Consider the following 23,108-nt stretch of genomic DNA (forward strand, 5'->3'; position numbering starts at 1 on the left):
CTCAGAGCCTGGAGCCTGCTTCGGATTCTGTGTCTCCCTCTCTCTCTGCCCCTCCCCTGCTCACGCTCTGTCTCTCTCTCTCAAAAACAGATAAACATTAAAAAATAAAATAAAGATAGAATTACCATATGATCCAGCAATTCCCCTTCTATTTATCTGAAGAAAATGAAAACACTAACTGGAAAAGGTACATGCACCTCTATGTTCACTGAAGCCTTATTTATGAATGAAAATATAGACACAGCCTAAGTGTCCATCAATGGATGAATGGACAAAGAAACTATGGTGTATATACACAATGGAATACTACTCAGCCATAATAAAGAATGAAATCTTTCCATCTGCAATATGGATGGACCTTGAGGTCATTGTGCTTAGTAAAACAGACCAAACAGAAAAAGAGAAATATTCTAAATAACTTACATGTGGAATCTTAAAAAACAAAAACAAAACACCGAAACAAAACAAAAAACAGAACCAAAAAACCGGGCTCACAGATACAGAGGACGGATGAGTGGTTGCCAGAGGTAGGGGGTTGGAGGTGGGAGAAATGCCTAAAGGGGTCAAAAGGGAAACAAGTCCAATTATGGCATCTTCTTCCCTTTTTTTTTTTTTTTAAATTAAGTAAACTCTACCCTGCAACCTGGGGCTCGAACTCAGGACCCGAGATCAGGAGCTGCATGCTCCACTGACTGGACCCGCTGGGTGCCCCCAATTATAGCATCTTTTGATGCTCAATTTTTTGTGAAACGTTCAAATAATTTAATCTAAGGGGGCACCTGGGTGGCTCAGTTGGTTGAGCGTCTGGTTCACTTTCCGCTCAGGTCATGATCTCATGGTTCATGGGACTGAGCCCCCCGTGTTGGGCTCTGTGCTGAACGTGGAGCCTGCTTGGGATTCTCTCTCCCCCTCCCTCTATGCCCTCCCCCCCACTTGTGCATGCTTGCTCTCTCTCTCTCTCTCTCTCTCTCAAAAGAAATAAACGTTAGAAAAATTAAAAAAAAAATCTTCTCCTGAACATCTGGTTGTTGCATAATCATCATGAGCATCGTCACTTTTCGTATCTGGACAGCATCTCACAGTTCACAAAGCTCTTTTATACACACTCTCTTATTTGAGCCTGGGAGAAGAATTTGTTGTTTCTATTTTACAGAGAAAAAAACAGACTGAGAGAAGGGGTGTGCTTTGTTCCAGGTTGCACAGCTAACAAATCATCTTCTGATTCTCAGTCCAATGAAGGAGGGAAAAGAAAAATCCAAACATTGTAATTCGAGCCAAAGAAGAACATTATGTGATAAAGGAATCGATCTAACAAGAGGATGCAACATTTGTAAATATTTACGCACCCAATTTTAGGAGTAAGTAGATATGTAGAGCAAATATGAGCAGACCTAAAAGGAGAAATTGACAGCAGTACAAGAATAGTAGGGGATTTTAACACCTCACTTACATCATTGGATAGACCATCCAGACAGATCAGTAAGGAAACATCAGCCTCAGACAACAAGTTAGACCAGATGGACTTAACAGGTATATTTAGAGCTCTCCATCCAAAAGCAGTACGTGGAACACATTCCTCTCAAGTGCACATGGAACATTCTCCAAGACAGGTCACGTGCCAGGCCACAAGACAAGCCTTAATAAACTTGAGACTGGAACTTTCTAAAATGATCACTGAAATCACATCCAGCATCTTTTCTGACCCCAGTGGTATGGAACTAGAAATCAATTCTAAGAAGAAAACTGGAAATTCACAAACACGGAGCTTGCTGAGCAACCAATGGGTCAATGAGCAGATCAAAAGAGAAACCAAAAAATACCTCACAACAAATGAAAGTGGAATAAAACATAGCAAAATCTATAGAATGCAGCAAAAGTGGTTCTCAGAATGGCACACCTGGCTAGCTCACAGTGGAGCGCGTGACTCTTGATCTCATGTGGTAGTGAGTTCAAGCCCCACACTGGGTGTAGAGCTTACTTAAAAAAAAAAGGAGTAGTTCTAAGAAGGAAGTTTATAGTGAAACAGGCCGATCTCAAGAAACAAGTAAAGTCCTGATAAGCAACCTACCTTTACACCTCAAGGAACTAGAAAAAGAACAAAGGAAGCCTAAAGTTAGCAGAAGGAAGGAAATAAGATTGGAATGGAAATAAGTGAAAATACAGACTAAAAAGACAATAGAAAGATCAACAAAAGAGCTGACAAACTTGTAGCTAGACTCACCGAGGTTAAAAAAAAAAAACAAAAAACAACGGAGGCCTCAAACAAATATAATCAGAAAAGAAACAGATATTACTGCCAATACTATATACATAGGATCCTAAGAAACTACTATGATCAGTTTCACCCCAAATAGTTGGGCAATCAAGAAGGGTAAATTCCCAGAAACATACAACCTTCCAAGACTGAATCATAAGGACAGAAATTCTGAACAGACCAATCACCAGTATGCAGACTAAACGAGTAATCAAAAACCTCCCAACAAACAAAAGTCCAGGACCAGATGGCTTCACTGGTGAATTCTACCAAATCTTCCAAAAAGAATGAATACCAATCCTTCTCAAACTTTTCCAGGAAAAACAAGAGGAAGGAATGCTTCCCAACTCATTTTATGAGGCCAGCATTGCCCTTGTCCAAACCAGCCCAGATGCCATAAGAAGAGAGGCCTACAGGCCAATATCTGTCATGAACATAGATGGAAAAGTCCTCAACAAAGTATCAGCAAACTTAACCCAATACAGTAAGAGGACCATATGCTATGATCGAGTGGGATTTATTCCAGGGATGAATCAAAATAATACACCACATTAACAAAATTAAGGATAAAAAGCATATGACCTCTCAATAGACACAGAAAAAATATGTGACAAAATTCAACATCCATTTTGATAAAAGCTCTCAACAAAGCAGGTACGGAGAGAACGTGACTCAACATAAGAAAAGCCATATATGACAAGCCACATCATACTCGATGGTGAACGCTGAAAGCTGAAAGCTTTTCCTCTATGACCAGCAACAAGACAAGGATACCTACTCTCGCCACTTTTATTCAACATACAATTGGCCCTTGAACAAGGCAGGGGTTAGGGGTGCCAAACCCCTGTGCAGTCGAAAATCTGAGTATAACTTCTGACTCCCCCAAGATGTAACTACTAATAGCCTACTGTTGCCTGGAAGCCTTACCAATAACATAAAAAAGTCAATGAACACTACTTTGTATGTTAGATGTATTCAATACTGAATTCATACAGCAAAGTAAGCTAGAAAAAAAATGTTATTAGGAAAATCCTAAAGGAAAATACATTTACAGCACTGTATTTATTGAAAAAAAATTCACGTATTAAGTGGACCACACAGTTCAAACCGATGTTGGCCAAGGGTCAACTGCAGTATTGGAAGTCCTTGCCAGAGCAATTACACAAGAAAAATAAATAAATAAAAGGCATCCAGATTGGAAAGGAAGAACTAAAACGGCCACTATTTTCAGATGACATGGTATTTTATAAAGAAAACCCTAAAGACGACACCAAAAACTACTAGAATAACAAATTCAGTGTAAGTTGCAGGATAAAAAATACACAAAAATCTGTTGCATTCTGATACACTAATAATGAACTATCAGAAAAATAAATTTAAAAAACAATCACATTTTGGGGTGCCTGGGTGGCTCAGTCAGTTAGGCATCCAACTCGACTTTGGCTCCGGTCATGATTCACAGTTCGTGGAACTGAGCCCTGTGTTGGGCTCTGCGCTGATGGTGTGGGAGCTGTGCTTGGGACTCTCTCCCTCTCTCTCTGTCCCTCCCCCGCTTGTGCATGCGTGTGTGTGTGTGTGTGCGCGCACACACACACACACACACACACTCGAAATAAACTTAAAAAACAAAACAACAATCACATTTACAATTGCATAAAAAAAAATACTTGGAGATAAATTTAACCAAGGAGGTGAAAGACCTGTATACAGAAAACTATAAGCCGTTAAGGAAAAAAAAAATTGAAGACAACACAAATAAATGGAAAGACATTCGTGCTCAGGGGTTAGAAGAACAGTGTTAAAATGTCTACACTACCCAAACCATCTACACATTCAATACAATTCCTATCAAAATTCCTATCACATTTTTCACGTAAGACAATCTTTAAAATTTGGAGTCACAAAAGGCTCTGAACAGCAAAGCAATCTTGATAAAGAACAAAGCTGGAGGCATCACGCTCCCTGGTTTCAAACTCTATTACAAAGCCATAATGATTATTGGCATCCTGGCATAAAAACACACACACAGATCAACCGAACAGAAGAGAGAGCCCAGAAATAAACCCACACATATATGGTCCAGTACCTTATGACAAAGGAGCCAAGAATATCCTAGGGGGAAAGGGCAATTTCTTTAATAAATGGTGTTGGGAAAACTGGACAGCCACATGCAAAAGAAGGAAAGTGCGCCACTATCTTATAACATACACAAAAATGAACTCAAAATGGATTAAAGACGTGAATGGAAGACCTGGAACCATAAAACTCTTGGCAGAAAACATAAGCGACAAGCTGCTTGACCTAGGTCCTGGCTTTGGATCTGACTCCAAAAGCAAAGGCAACAAAAGCAACAATAAAATAAGCAAAACTACACCGAACTAAACAGCCTCTGCCCAGCAAAGAAAACCACCACCACCAACAAAGAAAAAAAAACAGGCAACCTACTGCATGGGAGCAAAGATTTACACATCACATACCTGATAAAAGGTTAATACCTAAGATATATAAAGAACACATACAACTGAATAACAAAACAACCAAACAATGTGATTAAAAAATGGAAAGATTATCCAAATAGATATTCATCCAGAGAAGACATACCGAGAGCCAACAGGTATGCGAAAAGATGCTCAACATCAGTAACCATCAGGAAAGTACAAATCAAAACAGTGAGATCTCACCTCACACCAGTTTAGAAGGGCTCGTATCAAAAAGACGAGAAATAACAAACTTTGGCAAGAGTGTGGAGAAAATGGAACCCTGACGCACTGTTGGTAGGAACATAAGTTGGCAGAGCCACTATGGGAAACAGTATGGAGGTTATTCAAAAAATTAAAAATAGAACTACTCTATGACCCAGCAGTTTCTCTTCTGGCTATTTATCAACAAAACAAAACAAAACCAAAAGCACCTATCTGAAAAGATATGTGAACCCCCATATTCATTGCAGCATTATTTACAATAGCTAAGTATGAAAACAGCCTATGTGTCCAGGGAGGGATGATTCGAGAAAAAAGATGTGGTGTATCTATATAAAATGAAATACTATTCACCCATAATAATGAAATCTTTCCATTTGCAAAAACAGGGATGGACCCTGAGGGCCTTATGTTTAGCGAAATAAGACAAATACTAGATGACATCACTTAAAAATTTTTTTTTTTTTTTTTTTTTTTTAGCATTTATTTATTTTTGAGAGACAGAGAGAGAAGGAGACACAGGATCCGAAGCAGGCTCCAGGCTCGGAGCTGGCAGCACAGAGCCCAATGCGGGACCCGAATGCACAAACTGTGAGATCATGATCTGAGCCAAAGCCGGACGCTCAACCGAATGAGCCACCCAGGCGCCCCTATATGATATCACTTTTATACGGAATCTAAAAAACAAAAATACTGAGCTCCTAGATAGAGAACAGATTGGTGGTTGTGGAGGGGAGGATGGGTGTGAAATGGATAAAGGGGGTCAAAAGTTACAAACTTATAGGTATAAAATAAATAAGTTATGGGAATGTAATATACAGCATGGCGCCTATAGGTAATAACACTTGCAAGCTGCTAAGAGAGTAGATCTTAAAAGTTCTCATAAGAAAAAAAAAATTTTCGGGGGGCGTCTGGGTGGCTCAGTCGGTTAAGTGTCCGACTTCGGCTCAGGTCATGATCTCGCGGTTCGTGAGTTTGAGCCCCGCTTTGGGTTCTGTGCCGACAGCTCAGAGCCTGGAGCCTGCTTTGGATTCTGTATCTTGCTCTCTCTCTGCCCCTCCCCTACTCGCGCTCTGTCTCTGTCTCAAAAATAAATACTAAAAAAAAAGAAAAAAGAAAAAAAATTTTAAACAAAATTGGATTTGAACAGACAAGCCACACACCAGCGTTTACCACACAGAATTGAAAACATCTGCCCAAGGCTGCCCTCATGTTCATCACAGAGGGTACAGGAGAGCTCTAATGTACTGGGAGTGCTTTGGAAACTGGTGAGCTTGCGCACAGAACAGCATGTAAAGTGCTGGGCTCCTCTCTACTCAGAGCAATGGGGTCTGCACCACATTTATGGGTACAAGAAGAAGCAGGGAGCTCCCAGGAAGGGAGGGGGGATACTGGAGAAGTTGAGGAAGAATAACAATGCAAGGTGTAGGGAAAGTGCCTTAAGGGTTTTCCAAATCCCTGGGCACACTCCTTCTCAGAGACGTCTTCCAAGATCCTAGAAAAAGTCGCTGCTGTTTGTTTACTCAGGCTCAATCAACTGGTCAGTCAACTCCTTTCTATTCAGTGGTAACCTCAGAGTCATCAACTGTCTCTTGACCTTAATTCTGGGGGAGAGGAGCATATAAAATTAGTCTAATTTCCCCCAGTTGTTGATCTGAAGCACTAACAAAAGCTGTTATTCACTGGGCCCTTAAAGGAGTGCAAATAAATAATGGCAACAAAAATAAGTAACAAAAATAGGTAACATTTATTAAAGTGCTTCCTCTGTTAGGTACTGTTCTAAACTGCAAGGTGCAGAGCAAAGCATGGAGGGATGAGGGTCTGGGCTAAGCCTGAATAATGGAGAACTTTGAAGCACAGGTGTTGGAGCTGCAAAGCTATGGGTTTGAAATCTGGTTCCATATATTACCGGTGTCTCTAAGACTCTGAGCCCTGACAGGATCCTAGCTGTCTGAGATGTTCAAATTGATAAAGATGTACTAAGTAGAATGCATAAGCCAGTGGCAGGCACACAGCAGCTCCTCAATTAACTAATGATGATCACCGTGAAGATGTCAATCACGTTCGTGTTGCTTCCCCGGCGTCAGCAATAACAATAACCAACACTCGTATGATATTAATACCAAACACTGTTTCTGCACTTACCCCGCCCCAGGCACCGTGGTTTACACTTACATACATTTACTAATTCACTGAATCCTCAAAACAAGCCTATACGGGTACTATTTTCAGGGCCATCTCTCAGATGAGAAAACTGAGGCACAGATTATGGAACTTGCCGAAGGTCGCGCAGCTGGAAGTGCAACAAGAGGAATGACCTTTACTCCGATTCAGTCTGTAATAAGCTCCTCACCTGCGTAAAACCCTCACAATAACCCTAAGGGTTTGCAGATATGCCCACTTTACAGGTGGCGAGACGGAGGCTCAGAGCGGTCCTCCCAAGGATGAAGACTCGGTCCCAGGGCCAACTCCGCACTCACCGGGCCTCCCGGATGCGACGAAGCACGACTCGGCCGTCCGTCTCTGGTTCGGCCTCCAGGCCCCCCGCCGCCGCCTCCCTCCCTCGCGGACGCCGCGCCGCCGAGCGCCTTTTCCTGCGCGGGGCCGCAGCCTGCCAGGGCTCCAACGCCGCCGCCGCCATGGCCCTCTGACGTCAGCGGCGCGCCGCCTGACGTCATCACCGCGCGCCAGCTCTCCGGGAATCGTAGGGGGCGGCAGGCGCTGGCGGCGCGTGATCCTCGGGCCTGTCCGCCGCGCGAGTAGGTACCGGGCGGGAGTCGCTGGCGCCCCGCTGTTGCCCACCCTTCGGGGCCCGAGCCCTGAAACCCCGGGCTGCCCGGCTATGCCGGCGGGTGGGCGGTGCAGGGACACCGAGGGGCGGGACCCCGGCCGAGAGCGCCTCTTGGCGGCCTCTCCGCGCGGCATTCGGCCCCGCTTGACCTCCCCCCTCGCCTTTGCCCACCAATTCCCGGCCCCCTGGAGCTGAGGCCAGACACCGCTCAGTGCCCTTAACCCGTTCCTGATCGCAGTCGTTAGCGCCCCTTTTCCTGGCCCGCTGACTCACTGAGGCCACTTCCTACACCACACCTTCCTGCCTCCACTTCTTGGCTCCTCCGGGTCGTTACTGCAACTTCCCAGGCTGCTGGAGCCTTCTCTGGTCGCATCCCAACACCTGCCCTACCCCGGGGACATTACCGGCCTCCCCTGGACCTTTTAGAGATAGGAGGGTGGACCTTGGCAGCGTGGGGCTCGGTCCTAGGGGAACGAGGGATGGGGGTCTCAGGCTGCTGTCCTGGATTCCAAGAGCTGACATGCCCCAGATAATGCTTCAGAGAACACCATGAGTATGGCCTGTGGAGGCCTACCTCAAGATGCCTAAAGCTGAGGAAAGATAAGAGATTTCACAGGCCTCAGAGAGTCAGTGGGGTCCTCTGTAGGTACTTCTAAGAAAAGAACCTTAGGAAAACTACAATATTCTCAGGAGGATGACAGATGGCGAGCAAGCAGTTGAAACCCTGTGGCTGAGACATCTAGCTTGGACAAAGTGACAATAGAAATAGAGTTCTGAAGGGACCACTCTAATTCTTGAGGAAGAATTAGAGACCCTGTTTTGTTTTCCTGGTGTGTTATCCAGACCGGCGTTGGGAGGTTCCTGGGAGGCCAGTTTTAGTTTGGTGGCAGGATAAAGTTAACACTATGAGCTGCCTGTGTCTCTGGAGGGAGTAGGCCAGGGACCAGCTAATTTTTGACAGTACGAGAGAGAAGCCTCAGGGTAAATGATGCCGGGGTCCCTTCTGATTCTGAAATTCCATGGTGCTCTGTTGCCTGTTCTCTTGGAGTTTGAGAGCCACTTGTTAAACTCTTTTTTGTTTTGAAAAACTTGCCCAGCTCTGGATTTAACGTTCAGATTACTTTTGAGCTGTCAAGGTGACAGTTCCTTAATTTGAGTTCCGTGATTACTGCAACAACCACCTTATTTGTATAGCTGTCCCTGGCATACAGAGCTATTTCACACTACTTGTGTAGTTTTGTCTTCTGTGTGGCAGAACTGTCCAAAAAAAAAACCTGAAGAACTTACTCTGAAGTCCTGCCCCACTCTCTTTTTTTGTTCTGAAACACAATTTTCAACTTTCTAGAAGACTCTTTGAAGTATACCGTTTGCCTAACCCTGCTGGGTCACATGCTGTCTCATGGGTTTCTGAAATAATCTATTCCTTGTGTTTATTTTAGGACCAAGGCACTGATGTTTGAACAGGCAACTTCACAATGTTTAAAAGAATCTTCCAAATGGCTTTGAATCAGACAAACTAGAAAATCGCTTCGGAACACCGCCTTCAGCATGCATCTCCCCCCTTGGGCTTTCCTGGCCAGGAGCTTTTTGAAGAGTCCATTCTGCAGGGAGCCAGAATGCTGATCCTCATGGAACCAGCTTAGTGGATTTGACTTTTCTGGTAGATTTCTCTCGCTTTATTAGATTCTCTCCCAGAGTTCTAAGAGGCATGGAGGTATTCATGGCACCGAAGAGCCTGCGAGGAAGGAAGTAGCACTTTCATGCTGCGTGAAAACCAAGCAGGTGACAGTTGTGGCTGAAAACACTTAAATCTCTCACATCTGGATTTACTGCTGGGGCGCAAAAAGCAATACTGGACAAGAAAACCCAAATAAGTAGAATGAGGGCCACTGGCAAGTAAATGGCCACTTCTACCTTGACGGAGCCGACGTCAGCCTCCTGGTGAGTAGCAAGGCCTGTGTGGTTTGCCTCCTGCCCAGCTGCTGGACCGATGCCTTGGATGAACTGAAAATCCCCAGCCAGACCGTCTTGCTTTCACTAAGGGTGGGGAGGGAAAAAGAAGGCATTTTTCTCAGAGCGGCCCAGTCAGGCATGTGAGCCGATGGTCTCTCTCCAGAGCTCAAACCTTGCGGTGTTCGAGCAAGTCGAGCATTACTGGTTGACTGCAGAAAAGCCGGCCACGGCTGGGTCACGCAGTCAGCTTCGATGAGACCGTGGGCGTTGTAATCTTCATTTGTAAGAGACAAGAAACGGTTACAGTGCAGAATTACACCATAAGAAGAGGTCTGGCCCGTCTGCCTCTTGAAGGCTATTACACAACGTCTGCTTGAAACTCCGTTCCCTTCTCAGCCCCACACGGGTTAAGCCTCTCTCCCAGTTTGGCTCAGCAAACGTTTCATTGAACAATGCAAACAAAAGGGCTGGTTTAACTAGGAGCAGGATTCAGTGACCAGTTATGTGTGTGGAAGGCACAAAGAGGGAGCCATCCATTATGACGCCCAGGGTGTCTTTTGCATGCCAGAAAGCGTGAGGGTGCTTTTGCCCCGACGACGTAAGGAGAGGGTCAGTGGGGCCCGGCAGTGGGATTTCTGAATTGGGTTTGACACGTTTTTGAGGCTTTTTGATCTGGGCTTGCCCTGCAGGTGGTTCCACATCTGGTCCTACAACTCAGGAAAGCAGGCTGCGGCTGGAAACAAGAGTTAGCCTTGTCATCAGGAAGAGAAGCTGGGAGCCAGGGAGGGTGGTAGGGGGAGGGTGTAGATCCAGGGAGAAGAGCGCAGGTGTCAAAAGAGTGGTCACAGTTCCTCCTGATGCTCTAGCCTGATGGGTGTGCTTTTGGAGAGGTAAAACCCAGGTTCAGCCTTTGGGGGGGGGGGTCTGCTTTGTGGTCTTAAAGAGGTAGTTATACTGCAGAGTAGACTAGAAGAGTCCTTAGCAAAGAACAGAGGGTTCTGGAAGGAAATCAGAACTTTGATGACGGGTCGTGTTGGAGTTAACACACTGTGAGGGCAGAGAGGGGTTTGGAGCTCCTCTGTCAGCTTTCATAAGCCCCATTTTTCCTGTTATAGACTCACTGTCCTGCATTGAAATGAAATGTTTACAGTCTCTCTTTTAGCGCCATGGCCCCAGGGTTGGCAAAGGGGAGAGCACACAGTCGCCCTCATTGTTTGTTAAATGAACGCGTGGATTTCTGGTCAAAGGGATATTTCCAGAGACTGTGGTGCCCAGCAGTTGCAGGGCGTGTGGCTAAGACGTCCCCAGCTAATTTGGTTATCAGAGCCTTAAATGACAGTGTTCCAAAACACGTGGTGGTATGGTTAAGGGTCAGTGTCTCAAACAAGAGATGTCCCTGGGCGCTCTGTCTCTCCCCCAGATACATTTTGGTCCTTTGGGCCAGACGGTCTGACGACGGGATAGAGGCATATTTTTAGTTGGACTCGACAGCACTTTCGAAGTGGTTTGTTATCTATTTGTAGCCACTGGATTTTTTTTCCTCTGGGGCCACCAGAAGGCTCTTCAAATCCTGAGTAATGAGCCCTTCTCGCGCTGGGGCATAGGAAGCTGTGTTTTAAAATGCCTCGATCGCCGGATGAAGGGAAACATGGCTCCATTCTGTTCTCTTGCCAGGTGGAATTATTTTTTCCTTTATGATGGTTCAAAGGTGAAGGAAGAAGGCGATCCAACGAGGGCTGGCATTTGTTATTTCTATCCTCCTCAGGTGAGTGCCACAGCACGTTATTGTTCGGTGGGGATGCGGCTGCCTCAGTGTGGTGGCTTTTCAGAAGCAGAGCATTTACATCGGGACAGTTTGTAAGCCAGGCATTCTTGACGTTCCCTTGACAGCTCCGTACTTCCGTCCTCTCTGGCTTTCTGCCACCGTCCTGATTTTCTTTTTGGTTTGTTTTTTTTTAAAGTGTGTTTATTTATTTTGGGAGAGAGAGAAAGCGCGAGTGGCAGGAGGGCAGAGAGAGGAGACATTGAGAATCCCAAGCAGGACAGGCACAGAGCCGGACATGGGGCTTGAACTCAGGAACTACAGGATCGTGACCTGAGCCAAAGTTGGTGCTTAAACCAACTGAGCCGCCCAGGCCGTCCCACCGTCCTGATTTTCTGTCTGCCTCTCCTTGCTCCCAAGTTTTGATCGGCTCTTTTTTTTTTTTTTTTAAGTTTATTTATTTTGAGAGAGAGAGAAAGAGAGCACAAGTGGGGGAGGGACAGAGAGAGGGAGAGAGAGAATCCCAAGCAGGCTCTGCACCCACAGTACACAGCCCAATGTGGGGCTGGAACTCAGGAATACTGAGAATCGTGAGATCATGACCTGAGCCAAAATCAAGAGTCAGACGCTTAACCAACTGAGTCACCCCCTTGATCGGCTCATCAAAAACACTTCATGGGGCGCCAGGGTGGCTCAGTCGGTTAACTGCCTGACTCTTGGTTTCAGCTCATCACGATCTCACGGTTCGTGAGTTCGAGCCCTGCATCGGGCTCTGTGCTGACAGCGTGGAGCCTGCTTGGAATTCTCTCTCTCCCTCTCTCTCTGCCCCTCCCCCGCTCGCTCACTCTCAAAAAAATGAATAAGCTTAAAAAAATTAAAAACAACGCCAACAACCACAAAACAGTCTCATTCAAACGTATACAAAAGCAGAGAGGAGAGTGTCATGGACCCTCCTGTGCCCGTCACCAGTTAATTGGTCACAATAATCCCTTAATATCATGTGATACTATATTCAAATTTTGCCTTCCTGTTTTGATCTCTGCCCGATCACTTCCTCGTGGTGGATGTCACTTCAGGTCTTATTTCCCCTGTGTCTCCTTTACGCTCTTAGTAAGACGTAGAGCCTCGAGTAGATGCAAGCTCTTTTAGGCAGGACTTCTTCCTAGGTGGCGTGTACATTTTCTGTTGTGTCACACAGCGTCTGGCTGTCCTGCAGTTTAGTTAACGCTCAGACGGCCTCTGCATTCGCTCATGTGATCGCGTTCCCGCTGGGGTAGTTGGGATTAGTCTAGGCTGCTCTGGCCACTCTGCAGGGGATCTGAATGGGGACGAACGGCTCCTGCTCCTACGTGTGCAAGTGCCCCGAGTCCTCGGAACAAAAATGAAGTTCTGCCCAGTCACCGTATGCACGCAGCCGGGGATGTTCTGAGACAGCTCTGTTATCCCAGGCAGGGGTCAGCACACTTTGCCTGCAGAGGGCCAGAGAGTGAATATTGAGGCTTTGCAGGCCACGTGAGCTCTACATCACACGTTCTTTGTTGTTGTCCTGACAGCCTTCGAATATCAAAACCATGCTTAGCTCCTGGGCCATCTGAAACCAGCCAGCCCCCCCCAGATCTGGCCTGCAGGCTGCAGTCTGCTGTTGCCCCAGCCTCTGCTCTAAGAAATGACACACGAGTGGGGCCGCCTGGGTGGCTCAGTCAGTTAAGCATCCGACTTCAGCTCAGGTCTTGATCTCGCGGTTCATGAGTTCGAGTCCGGCATCGGGCTGTGTGCTGACAGCTCAGAACCTGGAGCCTGCTTCAGATTCTGTGTGTGTGTGTGTGTGTCTCTCTCTCTCTCTCTCTGCCCCTCCCCCGCTTGTACTCTCTTTCTCTCTCAAAAATAAGTAAAATGTTAAATTTTTTTTTTTTAAAATGAATGATACACGAGTTCAGCGGTTTCACCTTCCCCTCTGGAATTTGCTGCTTTCCCACAGACTCTGCTTGACCAGCAGGAGTTGCTCTGTGGACAGATTGCGGGCGTGGTGCGCTGTATTTCTGACCTCTCCGCCTCAGCTCCCACCCTCGTTCGTCTGCGGAAACTGAAGTTCGCCGTAAAGGTTGACGGAGAGTACCTTTGGGTAAGTTTGCCAGACAGAACCTGTGCCGACAGGGTGGCCATCTGCCTTGGTGATGAGTGTTGTGCTGGTAAGGTGTAGAAGGTAGTGCTTTCCGTGGCTCTGGAGCCTGGGACCCCCTCCACACCCCCAGGTCCCGCATGCAGTACATCTGCGCTTCCTGTGTCACTCTCTGCAGGTGCCATCATAACTGAGCACTCTCCGGAACGTCTCTTTTTTATTTCTTTATTAGAGAGAGAGAGAGCACGGGCAGGGGAGAGGGGCAGAGGGAAAGAGAGAGAGAGAGAATCTTAAGTAGGCTCCACGCTAAGCGTGAAGCCCGACGTTGGGCTCGATCCCACGACCCTGGGATCATGACCTGCGCCAAAATCAAGAGTCAGATACTCAACTGACTGAGCCACCCAGGCGCATACTAAACTGTTGAAGGAATCTTACAGTGAACAGTCCTGTGTATTTCCAAGGTTCCGCGGTTACCATTTCATTATATGTATTATTTATAATTTATCATAGTCGCTTTATCACATCTCTCCATCCATGCCTTCATCTTCTGGCAATCCAGTTTTTATTTTAATGCTTGCCAAAGTTGCACACACTGGTATACTCCTCCCCACCCCTAGGACCTCATTATGCATGACGTTAATTAGAGCTCAGTAGTGGTTTGTGTTGGGTTTTTGTTTTGTTTTGGGGTAAGATTTACATACCCCGAAACTCACAGATATTGAGCGCGCCACTTAATACACTTGGACAGATGACACCCTGCATGTCACGAATCCCCATCAAGGTGCGGAATGTTAGCGTCGCTCCGGGCAGCTCCCTTATGTCCAGCTAATTCTTACTCGCGCGTCCCAGGCAACCATCGTTCTGATTTTTTCCCACCGCAGGTGAGCTGTGCCCGTTCTAGACTGTCAATAGGAGTGAAAGAGTACGTACAGTATTCCTGTCCGCAGGCTTCTGTCGTTCCTGTGACCTCGCTGGGCATCATCCACAGTTTGTTCTCTGTATCGTGGAACAGCATTGTCTGAATGTCCATTGTCTGAATATATCCCTCCACTCCCGCCCTTGCTTTTTTCTGGATACGTGAACCACCTCTATTAGGGACAGTCAAGAATAAGGCTGCTAGGAGCATTCCTATACGAGTCTTTTTGTGGACATAACTTTTCATTTCTTGTGGGTAAATATTTAGGCAGAGATTCGCTAGGTCACGGGCTATGTGTAGGTTGATTTTATAAGAAACTTCCAGGCCTTTTCCCGAAGTGGCTGTTCCATTTTACAGTCCCACCAACCGTGTGTGAGAATACCCGTTCGTGTACGTCCTTGTCAACCGTGCTGTCAGCCTGTTCGGTTTGAGCCACTCTGCTGGGGGTGTACTGATATCTCATTTTGGTTTGGGTTTCCGTTTCCCTAATGACCAATGCTGTGAAGGGTTTTTCGTGTGCTTAATGGCCATTGCTATGTCTCCCTTCAAGAAGTATCTGCCCAAAGTTTGTTTGCCCATTTTTTATTTTTACTCTTTCAAATTATTTTTCCTTGATGTTTATTTTCTGAAGAGAGAGAGAGAGAGAGAGTGCACATGTGCACACAAGCAGGGAGGGGCAGAGAGCGAGGGAGACGGAGGATCCCAAGCAGGTTCTGTGCTGACAGCAGAGAGCCCGACGAGGGGCTCAAACTCACAAACCGTGAGATCATGACCTGAGCCGAAGACAGAGGCTTAACTGACTGAGCCACCCAGCCACCCGTTTGTCCATTTTTTAAACTGGATTTTCTCTCTTTACAGAGTCCTAAGTCCTGTGAGTCTTTTATATATCCTGGATATCTGCTATTTGTCAGATACATATTTTAAAGATATTTTCTCCCCCTTTGTGATGTGCCTGTCCATTTTTTTAATTCTTTTGATGTGCAGAACATTGTAATTATTTTTCAAAGTTCGCTTACTTATTTAAAAATTTTTTTTTTTTCAACGTTTATTTATTTTTGGGACAGAGAGAGACAGAGCATGAACGGGGGAGGGGCAGAGAGAGAGGGAGACACAGAGTCGGAAACAGGCTCCAGGCTCTGAGCCATCAGCCCAGAGCCCGACGCGGGGCTCGAACTCACGGACCGCGAGATCGTGACCTGGCTGAAGTCGGACGCTTAACCGACTGCGCCACCCAGGCGCCCCTCGCTTACTTATTTAATGTCTACCCCCAACGTGGGGCTCAATCTCATAACCCAGAGATCAAGAGTCACACATGCTACAGACTGAGTCAGCCAGGCACCCCCAGAATGTCTCAACTTTAATTTAATTTTAATTCCTAACATACCAGTTTTATCTTTTGTGGTTAGTGCCTTCTGTATCTTGTGTAAAACCACTACCTATCCTACTGGAGAAGCTGTCTTCCAATTCTCTTCTTCTAAGCTTTATAGTTTTAGCTTTGATTTTTTTAAGTTTATTTTGAGAGAGAGAGAGCGCACATGTGCATTCACGAAAGCAGGGGAGGGAGAGAGAGGAGCCCAAGTAAGCTCCACACTGTCAAGGCGGAGCCAAACATGGGGCTCGATTTCATGACATGACCTGAGCCCAAATCAAGAACTGGACACTTAACCAACTGAGCCACCCAGGTGCCCCCATAGTTTTAGCTTTTAAACTTAGGTCTGTAATCCCTCTTGGGTTATTATTGGTGCGTGGTGTGAAATAGAGTCAAAGGTCCTCTTTTTCCATATGGATATCCAGTGGTTCCAGCACCACTCTTGACAAAACTCTCCCGCTTGGCTTCTTTTGGCTCCTTTGTTGACGATCAGGCGACCACGTCAGTGGGGGTCTGTTTCTGGGCTCTCTTCTTTTCCATTGATCGATTGGAAGATCCCATACGAGTACCGCACCGTCCGGAAATCAGATAGTCCACGTCCTCCAGCCTTCTTCTTTTCCAGGGCGGCTTTAGCTATTTTATATTCTGGGTATCAGTATGTCAGTTTCTGGCGGTGGGATTGTTAGAGTTGCATTCGATAGGTTAATGGATCAATGAGGGAAGAAATAAGCACCGTGTGCCAGACCGTGGTAAGCCCTTGGGTTGCATCAGTGAACCAAGCAAAGATCCTGGCCTCAGTGGAGCTTACAGTCAGGAATTTGTTTGTCTTTTGTCAGGGTTTGTTTGTTTCTTGGTTTCTGGTGACTCCCTTTGGAAAGATCCCTAGAGGTTGAATGACTGGGTCAAAGAATACAGACTCTTCTCAGGCTCTTTCAATATGCAGCCGGATTGCTTTTTGACGGAGCACACGTTTCTCTTCTGCGGAACTGAGCACCGCGGCACTCTGGAAGTCTAGAACTGTGTGATGATTGGTTTGCTTCCTCTCCCGAAGCAGTTGGTCCAGCTCGGGAGACGAGAACGCCATTCATGAAACAGTCCGAGTCCCGTCCAGCGTTTGTAACAGAACCCGCATTAAACACCCAGTGTGCGACTAACAGTCCTGATAATATAAGGGGTCAGCAAAGAGGTCTGCATTGGTCAGAGTGACCTGAACGGGCACCGTGAAGGTGCTGGAATCTGCAGTGAGCACAGAGGGGATGGGTGAGCCTTGGACAGACAGACAGAAGAAAGGAGGACATTCCAGGTTGGACAACTTGAGTAGATACAAACAGCACTTACTCTCTTGGAGACCAGTGGGGCTGGAGTGGACACGGTAGGCCTGGTGTAGACCCATCTATTTTCAGCAGGTCAGTACCTTCTAGCCCTGTGGAGCCCTGGATTCCGGGATTCCAGGTTTGGACTCAGAGCAAAGGAAGATGCCTGTCTCCTGGTTTCCCTCTTTCTAGGTGCTGGGCTGTGCTGTGGAGCTCCCCGACGTTAGCTGCAAGCAGTTTCTGGATCAGCTCATTGGTGTCTTTAATTTTTACAATGGACCCGTCTCTCTGGCTTACCAGGTATGAGGATGGTGGTGAGGAGTCACATGCGGACTTCTGCAGCAGGTCCGGGATCGCCAGTGCACAGCATTGCTCTAGGGTCTCTCGTACTTTTCATAAAACACGTCACATCCTGCGGCAACGTCAAGGGCCCTGGGATCCCTCCTAGGTGCCTTTGTTCCCCAGTGGTGTAGGTCACATCCACTGCGAACGTCTGTCCCCATGTCTTCCTCCCTGGGACGGCTGGAAGACCAGGTTGCCCCCCCCCCCCCAGCATGAGCGCTGGGTCTGTGGTGGGTGAGTTATGGGGGGGGGGGGGTCCTGTGTGCCTGGGAAGTTTAAAACAGGCCCTACCTTCTGGCCAGTTTCCTGTGTCAGGAACGATTTTTTTTTTTTTAAGTTTTTATTTATTTTGAGAGAGAGCACGTGGGAGAGGGGCAGACAGAGAGGGAGAGAGAATCCCAAGCAGTCTGCGTGCCACCAGCACAGGGCCTGGCGTTGGGCTCGAACCCATGAACCGTGGGATTGTGACCTGAGCCCAAATCAAGAGTCGGACCCTCAACCGGCTGAGGCTTCCAGGCACCCCATGATTTTCGTAGTAGTAGGGATCCTTGCCAAAGGGGGTGTCTCTCCAAATCTCGGATGCTGACCTCCAGTGGTTTCTGTTGTAGAACCGTTCTCCGGAAGACCTGCACGCTGCTTGGGACACCTTCATTGCTCAAGTCCTAAAGAACACCAGTGACCTGCACAAGATATTCAACTCCCTCTGGAACCTGGACCGAACTAAAGTAACACCCTCCTCCCCCTTACCCATTCCGCCTAAAGGAACAGAGCTTCTGGAAATGTTCTTCTTCCCTTTCTGTGACCTCTCTATCCAGAGAAGAGACTAGAACGTGTCATTTCTCGGTGGGGAGGGGGAGGGTTATTAAGACCCGTGCTCCGCTTCCACACTGCCGCTCGCCAGCCATGTGAACTTGGACAGCCCAGGTCTCCTCTCAGAGCCCCGGTTTCCCAACCTGCAAACTGCTGTCGGGATGCCCGCTCCCAGGACTGTTTTGAAAGTACAGCGAGACCATAGCTAAATTGGCACAAAGTAAATACTCATTAAAGGGTGGTGTTATTTTGCTAGTGCCCCAGAAGTGTTGGACTCTGGCATCTGAAGGTCCCCACATCTTTTTTGATGTGAATATGATACAGTTGACTTGTATTCTCACCATCAAAAATGCCCAGTGTGACTTTTAGTTTAGTTTAGTTTGAGAGAGGGAGTGCGTGAGCACACAGGGAAGGGACAGAGAGAGAGAAGGAGAGAGAGAATCCCAAGCAGGCTCTGCACGGTCAGCACACAGGTGGATGTGGGGCTTGAACCTACAACCCATGGGATCTTGACCTGAGCCGAAGTTGGATGCTCAACCAACTGTGCCTCCTAGGCGCCCCCCCCACCCCCCCCCGGTGGTACCATTTTACAAACAAGGTGTCTCTGTCTGGGAGGGAGTCCTTGGGAGCGTTTCGTCCCGGAGCCGCTCCATTGGCCACTGGTGTTCAGTGACACATAGGCAGCTTGTGTGGTTGGCCTGACCACCGACGCTGCCTGTTGCTCAGTGGCCTTGATCTTGGTGAACATCACGTCCTCATTGTCAAGGCCAAAGGGAGACGCGAGGCTGTGCCCCCTGAAGAATGGTCCTCCTGCGCCCCATTACCTGAGGAGGCGTGTGGGCCGCGTCTCACCACAGGAGTCAAGAGGGTCCCGTCAGCGGGCAGGTGGGGTCGTGGCTGTGCCTTCACAGAGTGTGACTCTGGCTGGAATCGGGGACGGGCTTTCCTGGCTCCGGTTGGAGGGATTTTCAGAGTTGGCCACAGAGCTTTGCGGAATGGCTGGCTGGGACCGGGCACTGTCTTGAGGCTTGAAAGAGCAAACTCAGCTCCAGAGCTTGCTCCCTTGGCACTGAACTCTGACCACTATGGTGCTTGCAGGTTCTAGCTGTCAGCAGGTAATGGGAAGAAGCTTTTAGCTACTGCTGGCGACTCTTGACCGGGTTCAGATCTTCTTCCGGTATTCTTAGGGACTTCTAGGCACGGACTCCTTGCAAGGAACGTCGAGTTGAGGATTATTTCCCTGAATGAGAGACCTTGATGCTTTCATTTTATGTGACGGGACAGAGTTATGGGACTTGGTGGGATACGAAGCCAGCTCTGTGGCTTGTGCTTGAGAGGGAGGGGAGAGGAGGGGGTGTGTGGCTTTACCTGGTGCCATGCTGTGTGTTTGAGGGGTGGGTTCCCCTCTCCCACTGCCTCCTGGTCTCAGCATCCGTAGTCCTTCTCCTGAGGGAGACCTACCTTGTCCCCACGAGTGGCCGTGTGCCATATTCGCCGCACCTCCTCGCTTCTGCAGGAGCCTCCTCGTTCCAAGAATTGGGCATTTCGTGTCGGCCGGGGTTCCGGATAAGAGAGGTGGAACATAGACCCAAGGCGTGACACGGATTTTACCACGTGGCACATTGTCCTTTTCCCCAGTTTTGTGTTAGGACCTGTCCACGTGTTCTATGAAGCCCCCTGCTCTCTCCACCTTTGCCGATGGTGAGCACGCTGATTTGTGGGTGTGCCTCTTGCCCTGCATAGGTGGAGCCCCTGTTGTTGCTGAAGGCAGCCCTCATTCTGCAGACGTGCCAGCGCTCGCCTCACATTCTGGCCGGCTGTATCCTCTACAAGGGACTGTGAGTAACGCCAGCGTCTCCCCCACACCCCAGCCCCCTGCTGCCGAGCCAGACCGGCCCGGCCTCCTCCAGATCACGGGCCGGGAGCCCCGTCCCTGGCCCGTGCCAAGAGGGCTGCTTTGGCAAATGTCAGATAGTCGAGATTTGACTTAGGGCACATACCTGTCTTTCGGCCACACTGGGAAATTGGCCATCATGTCCAGAAAAGGGCTAGGAATGTAAAAGGCACATTTTAGAGAGATCCGCGTGAGTCTCGTGACGGGGCGTGCTTTTATAGTCATCAGTCTACAAAGTGCTGACTCGGGGCGCCCCAGCTTGCTGACAGCACTGGAGGGGAAGGGGTGTGGGAGCCTGCTGCGGCCCCCTCCCGCTGCCTGGGGCCCTGCTGCGGCCCCCTCCCGCTGCCTGGGGCCCTGCTGCCCTTCCGCGGCCGGTTCTGCACAGCACAGAGCGGCCTCACCTGCTTCTGCTTGGGCTCCTGCCTGCCGCCTGGCTGGGTCCATCTCTTGCTGGCCTCTGAGATCTCCCCACACCTCTTCATGTGGTTGAGGGCATCAGAGTGAGCCCGAGTGCCTGAGGGCCCCTCCACGTGTGGTCTGAGGCCACTCTCCTCATGGACGGCCACTGCTTGCATCCAGAGCTTTCTGATGCCTGGATGAATGTGTGACTGGAGAAGGTCTGGGGCCTGACAGCCTGGTGGGTTTCCAGTCCTGGCTTCGGACAGGTTGCTTGCCGAATTTTCTCTACTGGGAAAGAACCTTTGTGGAGAATGAAAAGAGAGGGCAGATGTGGACAGACGGAGCACAGGCCCTGCTTTCCGGTGGCCCTCGGCACGGCAGACCCTCATGCTTTCCCCGTTGTCTCATTATGATGGCTCTTTAAAAAAAAAATTTTTTTTTAATGTTTATTTTTGAGAGAGAGCCAGAGTGTGAGTGGGGGAGAGGCAGAGAGAGAGAGGGAGACACAAGTTAGAAGCAGGCTCCAGCATATGACCTGTCAACACAGAGCCTGATGCGGGGCTTGAACCCACAAACTGCAAGATCATGACTTGAGCTGAAATCAGATGCTTAACCAACTGAGCCACCCAGGCGCCCCTCTCATTATGATGGTTCCGAACCTGCTTGTGGTGCCTCCAGGCTTACCAGTGGCCTTGCATCAAGAATGGTATTTTCCCCTTATGTTGCATTTCTGGTGTATTTTTAAATCAGACTCCTAATGCACGAACGCATTTTTGCTGCTGCTAGCAGTTTGATCTGTATCCTTTGCTTTTCCATGTGGTTCCAGTACAACGTCACATATGTTGCTTCTGTTTATTTTTGCTGCCTCTGTCAACGGGCCCATACGGTTCCTCAACGTGTACAGTAGAGATTTATCCGTCCATGCCGATCCACTTCATTCTTGTAATTGCTGCACGGTTTTTGGTATTACAGCTGTGCCGTGATTCACTTCACTGCGTATTCTTTTCGATGGACATTTAAGTGTTCATCCATTTTGTGACTATTTTACCATTTTTTCTGTAGCATGTAACTCTTTTTTTTAAAGTTTATTTTTATTTATTTTGAGAGAGATTTAAATTTTTTAATGTTTATTTTTGTGTGTGTATGAGAGAGAGAGAGAGAGAGCGAGCGTGGGAGGGGCAGAGAGAGAGGGAGACACAGAATCCGAAGCAGGCTCCAGGCTCTGAGCTGTCATCACAGAGCCCGATGCGGGGCTCGAACCCATGAACCATGAGATCTTGACCTTAGCCAAAGTCAGATACTTAACTGACTGAGCCACCTAGGCACCCCTGTTTTGAGAGAGATTTAGAGAGCGAACAGGGGAGGGGCAGAGAGAGAGAGGGAGACAGAACATCAAGTAGTCTGTAGAGTCTGATGTGGGGCTCGAACTCACGAACTGTGAGATCATGACGTGAACCGAAATCAAGAGTCAGATGCTTAACCGACTGAGCCACACAGGTGCCCCTGTAATGAATACTCTTAAGTATGCATCTTGGTACAAGGCAGGTCAAAGCGTTTGGACATTCTGAAGTTAGGTAGGAATGGCCAGAGTGCCCTCCATAAGGGCTTTGTCAGCTGAAACTCCCATTGGCTGTGTCCCCAAGACCCTCGCCAACATGGGGTGTTAAGAATCCTGCAGTGTATTTTGTCTCATGGTGTCCTTGTTTTTGTTCTTGCTCCTGTGACCTAGGATTGTTAGCACCCAGCTCCCACCATCCCTCACGGCTAAGGTCCTGATCCATCCAGCTGCACCTCGGGACCAGGTATTGTAAAGTCCACCCACCTGGCTGGGATGCTTCGTCCACAGCCTTAGTCTCTTAAGCAGAAAAATAGAGTTTTATGTGCTGTGATTTCAAGGCATTTAAAAAAATGCATAACCTTGAAGGAAAATATACCCAAGATTAACAGTATTAGCTTGTGGGTGAGGGAAGTCTATGTGATTGGGGAGCTGATTTTTGTCTCAAGTACAATTATATAACTTGAAACATGAGTTTTTTAAAAAGCCACTAAAAAAGAAAGAAAGCCACCGTTTCTTAGGAGCGAAAGTCATGCTGGCCGGAAGAGTTTTCGTTTTTTTTTTGTTTTTTTGTTTTTTTTTTGTGGGTTGTTTGGGAACCTTCGGATGAATTGTCTGGAAAGCTCTTTTGAGAAAATTCCCAGTTTCAGAGAAAATTAGGCTTGTCACCTTGACTGTGAATCAGAATAAACAAGAGAGATCTAGCACAGCATTTGGTTTAGGTCACATCCTTTATCATGAGGGTCCTGGACGTTTCTGTATTTGTTACGGTGGAATGTGTGTGCGTTCCACGTCGGGGCTGCGGCAGGCATGGGAATACCACGGCAGGTGAGTTCTCCCGAGGTGGAAAAGACACCAGGAATCCTCGCCCTCATTCCCGGAGGAGGGAAATAGATCAGGCCGTGAAGCCTGATGTGCGTTTGCGGGGA

General features: G+C 47.9%; 2 protein-coding genes across 2 annotated transcripts in view; one reads left to right on the forward strand and one right to left on the reverse strand.

Moving 5' to 3' along the window:
- The window catches only part of SRRD (SRR1 domain containing), a 16,480-nt gene extending 8,817 nt beyond the window's left edge, over positions 1 to 7,663 (reverse strand). The window contains exon 1 of the mRNA XM_047088420.1: positions 7,434 to 7,663. Within this exon, the coding sequence (XP_046944376.1) occupies positions 7,434 to 7,594 (161 nt within the window). The 5' untranslated portion in view covers positions 7,595 to 7,663. The remainder of the gene's footprint in view (positions 1 to 7,433) is intronic.
- The window catches only part of HPS4 (HPS4 biogenesis of lysosomal organelles complex 3 subunit 2), a 27,818-nt gene continuing 12,348 nt past the window's right edge, over positions 7,639 to 23,108 (forward strand). Inside the window, exons 1-8 of the mRNA XM_047088419.1 lie at positions 7,639 to 7,712; positions 9,184 to 9,685; positions 11,372 to 11,462; positions 13,438 to 13,581; positions 17,369 to 17,476; positions 18,127 to 18,243; positions 20,072 to 20,166; positions 22,354 to 22,426. Coding sequence (XP_046944375.1) covers positions 9,645 to 9,685; positions 11,372 to 11,462; positions 13,438 to 13,581; positions 17,369 to 17,476; positions 18,127 to 18,243; positions 20,072 to 20,166; positions 22,354 to 22,426 — 669 coding nt within the window. The 5' untranslated portion in view covers positions 7,639 to 7,712; positions 9,184 to 9,644. The remainder of the gene's footprint in view (positions 7,713 to 9,183; positions 9,686 to 11,371; positions 11,463 to 13,437; positions 13,582 to 17,368; positions 17,477 to 18,126; positions 18,244 to 20,071; positions 20,167 to 22,353; positions 22,427 to 23,108) is intronic.

The sequence above is a fragment of the Lynx rufus genome, unplaced genomic scaffold (genome assembly GCF_022079265.1).
Source record: "Lynx rufus isolate CCGP_SWC_20201006 ecotype Redwood Valley unplaced genomic scaffold, mLynRuf1.p SCAF_24, whole genome shotgun sequence".
In the NCBI taxonomy this organism is placed as follows: Eukaryota; Metazoa; Chordata; class Mammalia; order Carnivora; family Felidae; genus Lynx; species Lynx rufus.